This window comes from Colias philodice, chromosome 20, assembly GCF_061535455.1.
Source record: "Colias philodice isolate Cphi_HAF_F1 chromosome 20, ilColPhil1 Martin Lab GWU primary, whole genome shotgun sequence".
Classification (NCBI taxonomy): Eukaryota; Metazoa; Arthropoda; class Insecta; order Lepidoptera; family Pieridae; genus Colias; species Colias philodice.
In genome coordinates, this window is record NC_143105.1 from 6,105,893 (window position 1) to 6,124,224 (window position 18,332).

General features: G+C 30.6%; 1 protein-coding gene across 1 annotated transcript in view; it reads right to left on the reverse strand.

The window, feature by feature from the left end:
- The window catches only part of LOC149479497 (PAS domain-containing protein cky-1-like), a 93,892-nt gene that overhangs the window by 59,629 nt on the left and 15,931 nt on the right, over nt 1-18,332 (reverse strand). The window contains exon 3 of the mRNA XM_089708072.1: nt 5,992-6,173. Coding sequence (XP_089564198.1) covers nt 5,992-6,173 — 182 coding nt within the window. The remainder of the gene's footprint in view (nt 1-5,991; nt 6,174-18,332) is intronic.

The window sequence follows — 18,332 nt, forward strand, 5'->3', positions numbered from 1 at the left end:
TCATACATTAAAAATACCTCCATACCCAAAACATTATTGTTATAACCAAGAAAATACTAGAACTAAAATAAAATCGCTATCAGAAATATTAAAAGCAATATAAAAAAGCTTCCGTAAAAAGGTTCGATTGGATTCAGTCTAAGTAAACAGGCAGTTGAATCGTAAATGCAAAACACCGTTCCCACGATAACCTTCCGTTTATCGAGCCTGAGGGTTTACCTACATCGTGTAGCTTTGCAGTTAGAAATATTCTAATGTTTAGTTTTTTGCAGGGGAGATTGGGGGTTATAGGTTATAAAATCAAGTAGAAATAGAAATAGAAAGTAGTACTTACTATGTAAAAAAAAATAATTTCACCAAATATTTTTAGCATTATCTTCACTGGTTGCTTGGAAGAAATTTCTTGTAAACAATAAAGCCTTTTGTATTATATGTAATGTGTAAAATGTAATATTTTATGTAAAATTAGCTTGCAATAAAGGCTATAAATTAATAAAATAAAAATAAATATTTAAACAGCTAATTTTATTTACCTATATTTAATATTCGATTTTATTTATACTTCTTTGGCTATAAGGATGTGTAATTATTAATGAAAGACCAAATATAATTGGTGGGTATAAGGAAATCATAGGTTGTACAGCCAGTTAAATATATACTGATGATTACATCGACGAAGTATTTAGTTAACTAATCATACAAACAATGCATTGCAAAAACTTTGCATGCATTAATTACACGCTGCTCAATATAAATAAAAATGTAACCTTTACCATTTACCACTTAACAAAGTAGCTCTATTTTTACTTTAACAAAAATCAATATAAAAAGCATAACAAACAATATATTAATAATGCAACAGAATCAAAACATGCATTCATTACTTCAGTTACACTTCCACATTTAAACGACATATAAATGCTAAAATAAAACATCTTCTTTGCATACCTTTTAAGTATCTATTAAATGTCTCAAGTGCAGCCATTACTCATTAGATATAAGGCTTGAAATGTTGCGTACCTACTTAGCACTGTCCAATATAATTGCCGCCTTATGTTATTAGTGTTATTGATTAGGTACTATATACCTAATACGCTATATTCGTATTGTTTTAGACATTAATCACTCATACAATAATTAATAGTCTGCAAGTATAATGGTTAATTACCATCGAATGAATATTATCTACGATTCGCATCTATTATAAATAATGTACAGTACTACAAAGTGTCCTGTTCTTTTTGTATTATTCAGTCTGACGTAACATTAAAGGGACACGACATAACACAAATACCGAATACAAAAAATGCAAATTTCCATGTGAACCCCCAGAGGTGAGTAGCGTGCGATCGGGGCGTGGCATTTCAACTCGGTTCCCCCTGGGCACCATTAGGCCCAATAACCATCAACTGGTAGCTCCCAACTCGCTAATTTTCCCTAATTTTCCTATCAAAATCTCTCTTAAAACGGATAACTGTATTCCGAGTCGTGAGAACATCGATTCGGTTACGTAAAACGATTATCGATTACTGTTCAAGGCTGAGTTTTGGCGTGTATCACTTTTCTATCGACCTTGTGATTCGCTAACCTACCGATTGAAAGTTTGGGTGGATACGTAAAAATATTGTGGGTTACCATGTGAGAACTTTATTGTTAAGGTCGTAGGTTTCGTGGGAAGATATAGATGGTGCATTTATTAATTAATTGATTGACCATTAACATTGCAACATTTATTGTTTTAAAAAAGAAGCTGATAGCCCGTTATCGACGTTATGTATTATTCTTAATTTCAGGGTCAATGTTTAAATGATAGATATTATTTTATAACTCATTAAGGCGTTTAATAGTTTTGAGTGACTGTTTTCTGGTGATCTATCTACAGGGTGTACCAAAAAGTAGTGATGAACGGAAGCTGAGAGGTAGAGGACCTAGAGGGCTATCCGAATCACCCCCATGTATGTTATGCGATTTTTCGTATTTTCGGAGTTATTACGTTTTTTTCAATTTTTCACCTATCGCCGAGTACGATGATATTTTCACTCATGCTGACGTCAATGATTGCGGAAGATGCTTGATTTTTTTTTGTGTGCTAAGCTGAAAGATAGGCCAATTTAATATGGTAACATTTACTATCGTTAGATCTTTGAATGGAATAAAAAAAAGAATTAAATGGCAAGAAAGATAAAATTACCCAGTATGTTCACCACTTCAAGGGCCCGTAAAAAAATAAAATCACATAAAAAAAGTATTCCGTTTGACTTTTAAAAACTTGCTCTATCTATCAGATAGCTACCCTAAAAATTTCATTTAATTATTGAGAAGGCTTCAATCGAAAAATTTATATCTAAATGTGGTAAGTGAAAAAATTGAATTAACATGATGATCATTAAAACCAATAAATAGGTGTTTAATTACCAGAAATTTTTAAAATAACCCCGCTGTTGCTCAATGCAAGTGCGACATCACCGTAAAAAGTTGTCTTTTAAATGTCTGAATACCCTTTTATCATTTTTAATGGTTTCTTCTGCTACTATGAATTTCCGGGTTATTTCGTCCAAATTGTGGCAGTCTCTCGTCTTTGTAGTATCCCCACGGAAAAAAATCAATAGGGTTTAGGTCGAGGGACCGTGGAGGCCAGGCTTTAAGGCAGGCGTCACCGGCGCATGCGCAGGCTGCAACGACCAATCCATCTTTCAGGGTATCTTTGCCCTTTAGCCTGGCCTGCACGGTCCCCGGACATAAACCCTATTGATTTTTTTCCGTGGGGATACTACAAAGACGAGAGACTGCCACAATTTGGACGAAATAACCCGGAAATTCATAGTAGCAGAAGAAACCATTAAAAATGATAAAAGGGTATTCAGACATTTAAAAGACAACTTTTTACGGTGATGTCGCACTTGCATTGAGCAACAGCGGGGTTATTTTAAAAATTTCTGGTAATTAAACACCTATTTATTGGTTTTAATGATCATCATGTTAATTCAATTTTTGCACTTACCACATTTAGATTTAAATTTTTCGATTGAAGCCTTCTCAATAATTAAATGAAATTTTCAGGGTAGCTATCTGATAGATAGAGCAAGTTTTTAAAAGTCAAACGGAAAACTTTTTTTATGTGATTTTATTTTTTTACGGGCCCTTGAAGTGGTGAACATACTGGGTAATTTTATCTTTCTTGCCATTTAATTCTTTTTTTTATTCCATTCAAAGATCTAACGTTAGTAAATGTTACCATACTGAATTGGCCTATCTTTCAGCTTAGCACACAAAAAAAAATCAACAATCTTCCGCAATCATTGACGTCAGCATGAGTGAAAATATCATCGTACTCGGCGATAGGTGAAAAATTGAAAAAAAACGTCATAACTCCGAAAATACGAAAAATCGCATAACATACATGGGGGTGATTCGGATAGCCCTCTAGGTCCTCTACCTCTCAGCTTCCGTTCATCACTACTTTTTGGTACACCCTGTATAACAGTTAAAGTTCATTATAATATAATATCTCTCAATGAATAATATTATCGTTGTAATATATTATACAATCGTACAAGAAAAAATACCTACTTTAAACACAGAAGAAAATTAATGGATGAGTTATTTGCGTGATTTCTTTTAACTAACATAAGGTTAATGATAGGTAAGTAATAAGTACTATTTCTGTTCACAAAGGATATAACGTATAACTCATTATATATTTATTTCAACCGCATCTAATTTGGTCTTCACCTACACCTGGCAGCTACTAAGTGTGAATAGCCGTGAATAAATTAATCTCTAACAAGTTGTAACAATGTCAACACGTCAGATACATAACATATGCATGTGTTAATACGTTTCATTTAGAACATGCTTATAATTAAACGAGAACAAATTATAAACTGAATTATATTATATACAGAGAACGTAAAAATATTAATTAAGTCTGATATCGTATCGCGATTATGATTTATCGATTGAATTAATTAGTATGTGGTGTTTGACACACTATTTCAATTAGATGAATAGCTTTGGTTTGTTATAAATAAGCTTTACAATAAATAATTTAAGATTATTTTGTATACTTGAATTAGGAGTTTAAATCATATTACACTTTTTTTTTATTGTCGATAGGGAAGCGCTTGACCACAATCTCGCCTGATGTTAAGTTGTGTATCACTTTTCTATCGATCTTGTGATTCGCTAACCGACCGATTGAATGTTTGGGTGGATACGTAAAAATATTGTGGGTTACCATGTGAGAACTTTATTGTTAAGGTCGTAGGTTTCGTGGGAAGATGTAGATGGTGCATTTATTAATTAATTGATTGACCATTAACATTGCAACATTTATTGTTTTAAAGAAGAAGCTTAAAGCCCGTTACGTTACGATTAAAGTACTGTGTACTGGTGTGCAACGCAATTTATAATAAAACTTAAAGATAGAATGGATATAATTGGGGATATTTTATTATATGTGGACTTTAAATGTCGTTTCTTTGAATTTACCTACAGGTGAGATTACATAATATTTTAAGTTGTTGTAGTAACAAACTTGTAAATTAACTATTGTAAAACTTTCTAAAATAAAAACTTGGAACTTGCAGAGAAACAAATTGGTTTTCTTGAAAATCCTCAATAACATATCTTATATGGATATAAAAAAGCGCGTTCCATCTTAGACCACATTGAGATTGATGGATCGCGGAACTTCACTCTACGCTTGAACTAAATATTTAAACCAATATTATAAATTGGACAGTGTGTTTGTTGTATATTCTTTGACGGTATAAAACAAAGATAGAAATGTTGACAATAATTTGAATGATGTTGGTAAGTTTGATATCGGACATAGTACCTACTATGATAATATTATGCTCACGTAAATTATTAAATCGCAGAAGGAAACTCTTTATCTATTGACAGCAACTTCATATAAGTAAAATAGTAATGTATCCAAGGAAATAATATAAACAGTTGTCATTCGTCGATACAAACCCATGAATACATGTATTTAAACATACTGACATGTAATTACCTAGAACAAGAAGACGTCGATCGTTTATTATGTGTTTATAATACGAGTTTATTTCAAGAAATCCGTACTTAGATATCCTTTAGATAAGGTATAATGCATGCGGTATAACCTATGGTCTTCTAATGTGCTTTGCCTATCTGGGATTCAAGACTAAATGGTTAATTAGTAATTGGTAGTAATTTCAAGTTTTTTATTTTACTATTAATTAATAATTATTTACCTTACTTAATTAGCGATAAGGCCGCCGTTTGTTACAATGTATCCTAGATTAAGTCTCAATTTTTAATTTTCAGAGCAATAAATTATTAATAAATAAATTATGCATTTAGACTATTATTTATTTCATTATTTAACCGGACTATGACATAAAATATATGATCTACTACAGATTAAATAGGCCAACGACGATTTAACCGGACAGGCAGAATCAACTCTCTATGTGAATTTACAGCTATTGTACAAACACAGCTTCCAGATTAGCATTAACAAATGAATGTTTCTCTAACTCTGGTAGTTAAAATTTAAATCTAGTAGTTAAAAATTAAAATTCAATAAAGTAATTCAAAAACATTTGAATAGAACCGGCTAGCATATAATTATGAAAAACATTTAATTAAAACTGCAGGTAGAAAAATACATAATGTCTCCCCGTGACCACGCTCGCTGTAAAGTTTTCGAAACGTCAAGAAAATAATATAATGAATAAATCGCGTTTAAAATTTCTAGAAAAATACAAACTTAGAATAATGACAGTAATAACTTAAAATTTGGGGGTCATTCTTACCATTCATTCAAAGAAAAATTAGTAGAGCATTATGATACAATATAATATTCAATTATTAAATGTGAAAAGTTAACATTATAGAATAGTAAAATATATCAAAATTCAATACTTTGTGTACAACAATACATAGAGATTTTTTTTTCTGAAAATCTTTCCATGTTTTACCAATGAAATGAACCAGACTAACCTTGTTGAAAGTAATTAGACTTCCTGACGTACACACAAACGAGTGCCATCAGTTGTAGCTGTGAGAGCCTCTGCCTAGTGGAGGGCGGCAGCGGCAGCAGGTCCCGAAGGTTGGCGATCTCTGCGTTGATGAGGTCGCGCCGAAGTTTGCTCGCGCCTTTCGTTGATTTGCCTTGGTCGAACCTGGGGAACAGAAATTAGTTTTATTTTAGAATTAACCAATATAGATCACATTCAATGAACATGGTGTATTTTTACCAACCTTTCGCAGTTTAAAGAGAACGGTCATGGACGTTTAATAAATCGCGTTTTTAAATATTTAAACAAGTTTTGAATATTTATAAACTACTTAATATTTAACTATATCTCTTTGTTTTTTAACTGTGTGAATTGAATTGATTGAAAGATCAATTTGCAGAGCGTATTACGATTAATGACAAAATTAAACCAATTTATTAGGAGCAACTTCACCAATGGAACAGCCTCACCAAAAAAATTTGCATACATATTAATTATAAAGTTAGCGAAATAGCTGTTCTCTTTATAAGAATTTAAATCAGATTAGATTTTTCCTATTGCGCTAACTCCCTTTTTTATCTTCATAAATCTTAAATGTATGCTAATTTTTTATTCAATCTACAATATTTTGATATGATCGAGACAAAAAAGTAATACCGAAATATTACAGATACAGAAAAACAAAACAATTAACAACATTGTAAATATCTATGTGATAAATAACTTCAAACATTTATTTGCATTAACGCTAAAATATTTATATTTAAAACGTTAGTGTTAAAATAATTCATATTTTTTAATGTGCTACAATTTGTCAGTTCTCAAAAGACATTCACCGATTCGACGTGCGAATAATTATACTATAACAGGTTTATCACTTATTGAAGATTTATTAAGTATTTAAATTGATTTTAATGGAGACCCATCGGTTTTATATAGCTTTACGATTGCTTTGTATTTTGCGCTCTATGAGAATATTCATAGTTTTGACAGTAAAAAATAATGGTTTTATATTAAATAATCTTGCGATTGAGATGTCGCATAAAATATAATATCTATATTTAAATTTTATGAATATAGACTTAATAGAGAGGATATTATTTAATTTATCTTCATCATAGTCATAAGCATTATGGCCTCCCACGTCTATCATTGCATATTTTAGAAGCAGAATTACTGTATTTCTTATGTTGGTTATGTAGACAATATGTGATTCATAGATCACATCTTTAATTAACAAATATATAGGTACCTATCTATCTAAACAGATTTTATATACCCAGAGATAAAATGGTGAAAATCGTCCTTCCTGTAAATAACTGGATGCGATATTTAAAACATAGGTACGTATACTCACCTTCTGTCGCTACTATTATATACCAAATCTATTAATATTAATTACGATTCCAATAAAACGCCAAATTGTTTTTTATATTTCCTAAATTCTTCAATTGACCTTGAAGTAATTGAAGTAGGTATAGAGTATTGTATACAGCAATTGTTTAAAGGTCAACTTGCATATTTATATTATTCGTTTGCGAGTAATTTTACAATTTAAACGTTAAAATGAATGCCGGAATGAGATCATTTTTAAATCTGTATCGAATAATAATCTCTTAGATGGTGTATTTGTGTCCGTTATAGCTTCAGAAACAATTATAGAGTCGAATAGTTAAACATTATACTTTTGTTTTTCTTCTTTGTGCACAATCATGAAATAAATTTTGAGTTTTATTACAGGTACTTACTTAATACTTTTGTTACTATTTATATAAACATTTGTGATAAAAATATGCCTTATTTTTTCATATCGTATTATTATTACTTATCATTACAAAAGACATCATTATCAGCTCAATTTTGTTTGCACTAGATTGGTCATAATCCAACACACTGGCCCAGTAGTATGATTGGTGGATGTCATATTATGTCGTTGAACTTTTTAGTTCTTGGAGATTTTGGTTTACTTGCGATGTTTACCTTCATCGATTAAAGCTGAGATGGTATTAATAAAATAAAAATAAAAGTATATTTATTGACATAAAATCGTACGGTACAATAATGTGCATATAATATTATGTTTATTATCGAACTCTGGCTTTTTTAATAATATCCGAGCCCTGCACTAGTAAACATGTTGTCTTTTCAAATTGTTATCTAATGAGAGCGTCTTAAGGTTTTAAATAATTATACGCGTACAAGCAATTTACTCATTAGTTACTTTATTGCGTAACACAAGTGAAGGCGAAATAAAATGCCTAAAATTAGTGGTCACTTTGCCTACAGTTCTTAACCATGACCTCCCATTTGTATGCCTAATGGCTTTTCTGATTTGTTGTCGGAACTGCGAAGTAAGTATAAAAACATTTTATGTTTAATTCCGGGAACTATTATTAAATCATGCAATAGAAATATTAAGTTGGATTTTTGATACTTTAAATCTGCTTTATATACAAAGGATTATTGAATTTTTAACGTGGCGATTGATAATTTACTAAACAAACTGCAGAAAACTGTTCAGGTATGTAGATTGCAGGTCAAATCACAAAGACTCGATTTAAAATTAAAATAATAATCTTAATTTATTCATTCAAGTCTTAATTATAAAGTTCATATAAAGCAGGATATTTTTACGTATTATATAGAACTAGCTATCCGCCCGTGTCTTCGCCCGCGTTTTCAAAGCAAATCCCGCATATTTACTGTTCCTGTGAATCCAAGTTACCCTCCCTTGTGCCAAATTTCATTATAATCGGTTCAGTAGTATTTGCGTGAAACAGTTACAAACATCCATACATACATACCACAAATTTTTGTATTTATAATATTAGTACGATTTCCCAAACATATTGCTTTTAGCTATTATCACGTAAAAAAACATAGTGCGTAGGCCACTTACAACTATTAAATGTATTTAATGTTTTGTAATAACGAATAGGAAGGCAACGTCAATTATCATTTGCTATGCATAGCTTATAACAGAACTGCGAGTTAACGCTCTCTGCCCTTAGTAGGGAATTAATATTTGGTATTATTAAAATATAGAAATACATATTTACAAAATAAATTGTTTATAACGTTGCAAAATTAAAATTAAACTAATACTGGGATATGGTGTAGTTTTAAAAATGGTTGCTTGAATAAAAAAAGTATCCTGTTCAAGGATCTTAATGCAACTTCAATTAAAACACTAAAATACTTATACCAGTTTCAATACTTCTTACAAACTTTAAATACTACTCCTCTAGCCGCCTTTGGCCCAATCTTCTTTTTGCCCAGAAATTACCTTTAAAAGTAATTGGTAGGGGAGGCCGGGGTTCGACGTTCCGATTTTGGAGTCGGAGGCAATATAAATGTAATAGAAATGTTTAAAATCAACGATTCCTATATAAAATGGTGCATAATTTATCCTTGTTTCAAATTGTAAACTTAAGTTCTTTGAAATAAGCATATATTATTGCACAGGATATTTTTTCTGCAAAAAGTCGACAAGGAACAACTCGCCCCACAAAGGGGCTGGTTATTCCTCAGCTGAGGTAAGTTGTTCCGCTTATCAACTCCAGTCCCTAATAATGTAGTATTAGTTGGAAAGGTATTATATAAAATAAATCAGGTGTATAATTGAATATTTATTAGAGTTTTATTTAGAAAAGTACAAAATCTTAATGTTTTTTACAAACTTTTCAACAAAATTAAAAAATGTAATGAACATAACTGCAAACATACAATAATAACAAGTGTAGTTCAACCTAATTAATAGATTTTAGAATAATAAACATTTTTAATATTACTCAATCAACTTTGACAAACGTTTGCTTGTCAAAAAAAACAAAATTATTTATTTTAATGAAAACACAAAAAATAACAAATTTTAACATTTTGAGTTATAGTTTCTTAATTCAGTCTTATAGCAATGACTTTACTGAGATCAATAATCTAAACTTATAACCTACTCTGGAAAAACAGATCCATTTCAGTAACTTAAAAAAATATTCAGAGTCGTCGTCAGAATTACAATTTTGACAAACATAAGAATGAAAATCTTCAGATTTCAGGCATTTAGAATGAGCCTAATTCTTACACATGACGCATTCAATCCATTGTTCACCTGGTCGTAAGTTGGAATATAAATTGCAATATATTAGATAATACCATTCCATGGTCTCTTGTCTCTTCGTCACTATCACTTCCATGATTATCTTCTTGCAGTGGTTTCCTTTTCACATTTTCTTTAACATTTGCGGATTTACTTGCCACTTTATAATTTCGCTTGTTTTTACCAGTTACTTTATTATTTCTGACTCTTTTTTCAACTTCCTTCGTCTTTATTTTACTATTGCTCTTTACTTTTCTTCCTTTTCTTCAGCCAAAGCATTCTTTTCAGGCGTATCTGTCAGTATTGCTGATTTTCTTATTCGTCGCTTAGTTGTTACACACGATCTTGGCGGTGCTTTTGGTAAAGGTTTAATTGCTTCAGGCTCAAAAGCTCAAATGAAACCTTGCCCCGTTCGGTTTTTCGTTTATAGTTTCTCATCCTAAAACAAAGTTTTAATTTTATTATTAACTTGTTCGTTACGGGGCAGGTTGTTACGCGGAACAACTAGCCCCCCAGCAGAGGAACTTGGAACCCCAAATTCCATTTTCTAAAGTAACATCCAATTATGATAGAATACGTTTGAAAAAGCCAAAAACGATATTAAAAAGTTAATCACTATAGTTTGCTCGACAGATAATAGCAAGTAACACACAAATAGCTAGAAAATTGATTGAAATAGACCAAAAAGTATGATGACGAAAAAATTTACTTACGTAATGTTTGAGTGTCACCAATCGACTACCACGCTAACACGCGGGCAGACCGTCACTAAAATGACTGACGCAAATGCGCGATGATATGACATTTCGCGATGCACTTCACACTTATTGCTATCTCTTTTCTTGGCGGAGCTATTTCAATCGGAACAACCTACCCCCGGCACTTTGAACCTCGGCCTCCCCTAATTATAAATGCTACTTTCCTGAATTGGGGAATGTAAGAAAACATCTGTCGTATTGTTATATATTTAAAAAGAAAGTATGTCTTGAAATTCTCACGCCAGAAATATTAATTGCTTGTATACAAAAAGATACATACAATAAGAATGAGTAAATTGGGATAAATGTAGAGCTGGTACTGGTAAATATTTTAAATATAACTTTTTCTTATTAAACTCATATTGTCGTATATGTCGTAAGTATATGAAAACGCTTTTTAAGTTTGTATAGGTAAGTTTTTATTTTCACTTTAGGGCACAAAATAAATTAATTTGTTCCGATATGTTAGTATATGTATAACGTAGCTTACGTTATACATATACTAACATATCGGAACAAATTAATTTATTTTCTGGGCATATATGTATAACGTAAGCTACGTTATACATACATAATATTATAAACATATCAAGTTCATCTTTATATTAATGTAGTACCTACTGTTATTAATAACTTTCAAAGTCTACATTTTATTTATGTATGTGGTGTTTACCTATCTTAAATTGTACACTTAGCTTTAAGATTAATTTTATGTATATTTGTGTAACAATTTCTGGTAAACCTTTAATAAATAAATAACAATACGTACAATGTTGTACATATCTAAACAAAGAAAGACACCAAAAAGGTCTCTTTAATTTCACTTCCACATTCTATCCCTTTCCCTATATTTTGTAAGTGTGACCTTTAAAAACGCAGCGAACCATACACCTGAAATGCCCATTCGTATATACAATGTGCATTCATAGAAATTACGTTCAGGATATGATTATCGATTTATCATAGCGAGTGTACAGTAGTGTTTCGTACACACAGCATGTAATTTCACGTGAAAACCCCACCTGTTTTCCCACGCCGCACGTTGGTACGGGTACTCAATAATTTAGACAATTTTCCAATATCGCCTTGTGGTTGGTCCAAGTTGTGAGGGTGTTTAGCGTATACATTTGATAAGCGAGTGAATGGATCAAAATAAGAAACAATTTTGTATAATTACTAATTAGTAAGAGAGCCTCTCGATTTTTTTTTACTGTTTTCATAAATTTTATTTAATAAGCCGCTTCTAAGACGACTTCTTCTGCAACGTCTATGACTTGATAGTTAGATAACTTTAAGTAATTTTGTTGAACAATAGTCAATAAATTTGTTACAATCTTAATAATTTAAAGGTAGTTCATAATCCCTGTGTATTATTATTATGTATATAGTCATCAAAATATTTTCAAAGGAGAAAGTTTCAGTTCATATTTTTTTCTATTACTATATTTTTGCAGATGACAATATTGAATAAATATTATCACTCATATCTAAATCCTCAATACATTTTAAAATGCAATTTCATTTCTTCCCATCTTTGTATTTAAACATTCAACTTCGAATTAAACTACTGACCAAAACTGCAACCTGCCTGAACTAAAATATTTTCCATTACATAAAACTGAACACTAACACCGTTCCGCTCCTCCCAAGCACCACACACTACAAGATAGTGTATATAAACCGCAACAGGGTATCTTTGAACCTAACACGGCCTCACATTACTTCGTATGGACCATTCCTCTATCTTTGAACGGTCTATAAATTTTAATAGTATGGAAATTGATATGGGGGCTATTGCTCGCTATTATGTTATGTTTAGTTTAATAAATTGAGAGAAAAATATTATAATTTAACTATTTATACGAAAAATTTTTAGAAGTATTGTTCTTTAATACCTAATTAAAATAACTCTTCGCAATATTTCAGTATTGCACAAAATAATATAAGAAGTAAATCCAATCAAACAAAAAATGCAAAATATTTACCTACAATATTAAATAATATTCTGATACAAAATTGTAGGTAGAGTTTTTCTAATACAAATTGAAGATGAAAAATCAATCTCATAAAAAAACGTTTTAAGAACATATATCTCTTTTTGCAAACCAAAATCTTCACAAAACAAAAATATTTTCAATAAACTTAAACTAGGTTCAAACTTATTCACAGAATTTTAATAAAAAATCAATGAGCGCCATGATCATAGTTTAGACGCAATAAAAATCCCATCTATCCATTTTACAGTATATTATAAGGTTCAAGCCTTTATAAAGAGTTGATCATGAGTGTGGCTGCAATTGTTATGAAAGTGCGCTAAGTGCAACCCGAGGCGAACAATTTTCTTTATATCACACGCAAAACTTGTAAATGTACGTTTTCTTACGTAATAATTTCCTTGCTTTTCGAAATATTATTGAACAAAAATGTTTAGAAACTAAGCGGTTGGAAATATTTAAAATAGTAACTATAAAAAGTGATCGATCAAAAGGTGCGCTGGTATTTAAATATGGTCTACTCGTTTTTAAATTTTAACTACCTATATCATAATTAGGTATGTTACTTAAAATAAAGGATTTAAATATGTTCTGATCCACCTCTCAAATTTAATTCTAACAAATCTGTAATAGATTTTAAAATTTGTGTGAATTACGTTATAGCTTGTAAAATATATAGAGCGTAAAATATAGAATTCTATATTTTACGTACGGAGTAATTACTCCTGTTTAGTTTTTATATCCCTTTAAACGTACGTAACTTACTTCACTTTTATAAACAACAAACTCTTCAATGAATATAATAAAATTTGCGCCCGTTCCATCCGCTCAGTTTAAAAACCCCGCCAAAGAAAGCGCGGGAAAAAGCAGAAAAAGCAGGATAATATTGACAAAGGGCATTTGACATTGGTCGTGTCGCAATAATTAGTGCACGCAAATAGCGTACTAATGAGAGCCATTGTGAGCAAGCGAGCGACGACCTTACGCCAGCCTCTTGATTATTGAATTTTTAACATAAGAAACAAATGCAGTTTAGGAAAAGGAATATAGTTGTTTGTAGGACAGGGTGTGGCGGTAGATTAGATACCATTCTAAAAGATGATTATCGTTGTATAAACGAGGATCGAAAGGGAGGAAATTAATATTACACCTCTACAGTATCTTGAACACTTTTAAAATATTTATAAAAATATATTGCTTTATTTTCTTCTTATTTTTTAATATGACAAGACTTATTGACTCCTTAAGGTTAGAGTGAAGTACTTACAGGCTAAGGTCATGAGGGTTCACAGGTCAAAAAAGCCGACATCACCTGACAGACGAAGGTTAATAGACCACTAATAACCTAGCTCATTAGTCGATCATACGTAAAATGCTAGTAATACCTATTGTATTGTTTTTAAGACTAAAAAATGTGCATTTCAAACGATCAAGTTATTCAATGCAACGAAAAACTAAAATCCTACTTTGATTGTTAAAAATATTGTAGAGAATAGAGAAAAACAACATTAACCGCCAAACGACGAATATTTTGATATAATTTAGAAATGGGGAAGTTTAATAGAAAGAGAGGAGATAGTTATAAGAGGAGTGCTATCGTTTTTTTTATTTGTCCAAGAAAAAAAACAACAGTCGTCATTTACACTCATGCTGTTACCACCTCATCAGCATCACTTATTACTCGTAATTATAAAAATACTTCTCGAGTTATCAGCAGAGTGGCTAAGTCTATACGTGCTACAAATCTGTCATCAACAAGTTATTATCCCCACCGCCTCATTATTAACCACTGACAGAAGTCTAGTATTTAATCGGAGATTAAAATTAGCTGTCAGCTAATGAACGCTCTGCCGTCCAGGCGTTGTTTAGTGCCCGCTTCAGATATGTATTGCCGATCGTTTTATAATTGTTTTTCACGCTCATTTCTTGTAATTGAAATAAATCCTTTGTTTAATGTTATTGTTTTATTTATGTATCATTGATTTGCTGTTACATTTAAAGTATAGCGCTGTGAGACGGGTTATCGCTGTAATTGAATTTTATTGGTATCCTGCCTTGTTTCTTTTGGTATAGCCGTTTCGTTTGTTGAGCGCTTTGTGTTAGTATTATTTGTTCTGTTTAAATTTACAACTGATTAAGTATATTTTAAATAAAAGAGTATAGTGAAAATAAAAGTCGATTAAAAAAAATAATCACGAATATTTTAAATCCAAAATTAAAAATGTCTTTTGACAAAACTTATTTTTAAATGTGCTTAAAGTGCAAATATGTAATCATTTGAGATGCAATTTTGTGTTCTATATTAATAAAAAATATAATACGGAGCATTGTGTCTAAGTCAATCAAATCTTAATACTATTATAAAGGCGAAAGTTTGTATGGATGTATGGATGTTTGTTACTCTTTCACGTAAAAACTACTGAACCGATTACAATGAAATTTAGCACACATATAGAGGGTAACTTGGATTAACACATAGGATAGGTTTTATCCCGGAAATCCCACGGGAACGGGAACTATGCGGGTTTTCCTTTGAAAACGCGGGCGAAGCCGCGGGCGGAAATCTAGTGTCACATATAACATTGACAGGACAGCCACTCAAGAATAAAACGTGAAAACAAATACATAGTACTAAGTAAATACATTATATTCACAAGGTTTTCCCTTCCTACAAATACGCATTAATTCAAATACTAACGTAATATGAGCTTAAGTGATAACAATCAATGAATCATTCATGTAAGCTTTTTTGTTGGCTCCAATTAGTCATGGTGACCTTGAATTGATGAGAAGGAAGCCTTTTTACGGAGCATTGCATCATTAAATAGTTATTGTAATTATGAGTGGCACGTGACGTATGATTTTGTATTTGTTATGCATGTAAACAAGCATTTGAGATTGTTACAAAATATCCTTTGGGTTTCACATCTCAGATTATATCACAATTACGACTCGGAGCTACTTCTCTTTAAATTATAGAGCCCCAAAACATGTAATATATTATATTCGTCGTATATATTAAAATAGCGTTTATAAGCATCATTTTCAAAATTATAGTTGTAATGAATCTAAACGATTCTATTGGAAAACTGATATTTGTAGTAGGTAACCTCTACTAAAAAAAATTGATAAATTTAACTTATTAGAGCCGTATCTGATTCTTAATATACCAATATTATTAACTGAAATGAACCAGGATCTTAATAAGGATAAACAACTGATAAATTCACATACTTAAAATGATAAAAAGTATAATTGAAGCTTCCTTTTGTAATCGGTATTGTAGCTCTTTTTGTTAACTAGACAATTTGTTTGTTAATACAAAATAATATAATAGATTAGAATCAGCCTCGTAGTAAAGTAACCAAATTAGATTTACATCCAGTTCCGTGAATATGTTTTGCTGATAATAGTCCTGTTATTTTTAACGGTTACAAAATGTTCCATGTTCTCTCTTTCAATATATTTTAGGAGATTTTTTTTAATAGAAAGCTAATGGTGATGATAAATTTTCCTATTGTGAAAAATGTGTTTCCGTAATCTGATATTTTTTCTTAAATAAATAGTAATTTCACTACCACTCTTTTTTACACTATTGTACTACTATGAAAACAATCACTAAACACTAAACTAGAAAAGTCGTATCGTGTAATATTACTGTACATGTACAGTACTGTGTAATATTACATATTACTGTGTCGAATTATCGTATTATTTATGCATTAAAATAAAGGAAATTTTAAAATAATTAAAATCAAAAATCATCTCTAAGTAAAACGATTAAATGAAAACGGAAGAAGTAGAGTCACTCTACCTTAAGTGATTAGTCTAAAAGAATCGTTATTTCTAGCTTCTGTGTTGAAGTAAATAATTCCACTCAAGAACATCCTCGTATAAAGCCTTCATCAAGTCATGGTTTAACCATAAGATCAAAATCAACCACTAATAATTATTGTAATAAATATTAAATACGTGTCAAGGGCTTTAATATATGCACGTTGCCAATTCATCACTTATTTTTTCCTTTTACTTTAATTACATAAGTCAATATAATGTTTTTAAAAGCAATTAATAATATATAGGCCTAATGACTTCTATTCAAGGTAAATTAGAACTTATTACTACACATTAAAGATCAAAGTCGAATAGACTGACGCACGAATAAGTTGCTTTAAATGATTGACATTGGCTTTGCTTTTCTAAGCATTAATTTTAACCGCAAAATAACTAGTTTTTTTCTTTGACAGGAATAAGAGATAAAGGTCAACATTAATTCTGATTTATTACTTGGAATACAAAGAATATGAAAGTTGAATTATAATGCCTAAGGATAATATCCTGCTATGTTTTTTATTACTCGTTTTATCGATTTCTGTCTATTATTCATAATGGTTCAATGTATTTACAATTTAAAGGTGTAATAAAGTTATTATTTATTTAGGACATTATGTTACAATAAACGCCTACGTCTTACTTGTAATTTTGCCATTAAAATAGCATAATAAAAGTTGAACCATTTAAACTCCAACAGGGACCATTCGTTAATTTAATTGCTTATGGATCAACTGTAAAAACAGAATACTTATTACAAGTTATTTGTTAATTCAATACTCAATACGTAACATTTTAAGATAAGCAAGCGGAATTAATCTTCTAACGTATCATTTACACCTCTACTTACACATTTATCACTACATCCCTTCAACTCGAATAAAGCTGATTTAATGTGATCGCGGATATTGGAGCAATGTATTTATTATGAACTATTCCTTCGTGGGAATGCATCGTAGAACTAGCTCTGTTGTAGGGTTACCAGGAGTTAGTGAAAAGTCCCGAAAAAATAGAGTTGGGATGTTTTTAGGAAAGAAACAACATATTTTCTTGGTGTACGTAATTATTGGTGCAATTTAACTGTTTATGAGGGGGATCATTCCATTGGATATTTTATATATTTTTCTCAAAGAGCATTTTCGATTTCTATATACAATTTTTAAATACAAAAACAAATTGATTCAATTAATAAAGAACTAATCTTAGGCATAAATAATAAATCTTGCTTACCTTTATCAATTAAATCGTAGACAGCTATTTCTTTCTTGAATAATAAATACGCATTATTTTCGGCTTTATTTCCTTTCTAAAAAACATAATTCATATTTTACCGTGTCCCAAAACTCCCTAATTTAGTGTAAACTTTGAAGTCTAACAAATGGTAACCCTACCTAACAGCAATGTTTTATAGCGTTACAGGTGTAGATAAACTTATTTTATGCTGTCTTATCTCTTTGGATATCATCCTAACTATTATTTAAGATAGCTCTCCTACACGATCTGTACATAAAGCTATATGGGGGTATTGTAACGACATTTTCTCGTACAAGATTCGTTTAGTTATGTTTATTGTTGTTTAATTTAATTGATAATTTCAATAAAAATATTCTTACAATTACTACGAAATATTTTTTGTAGTAAATAA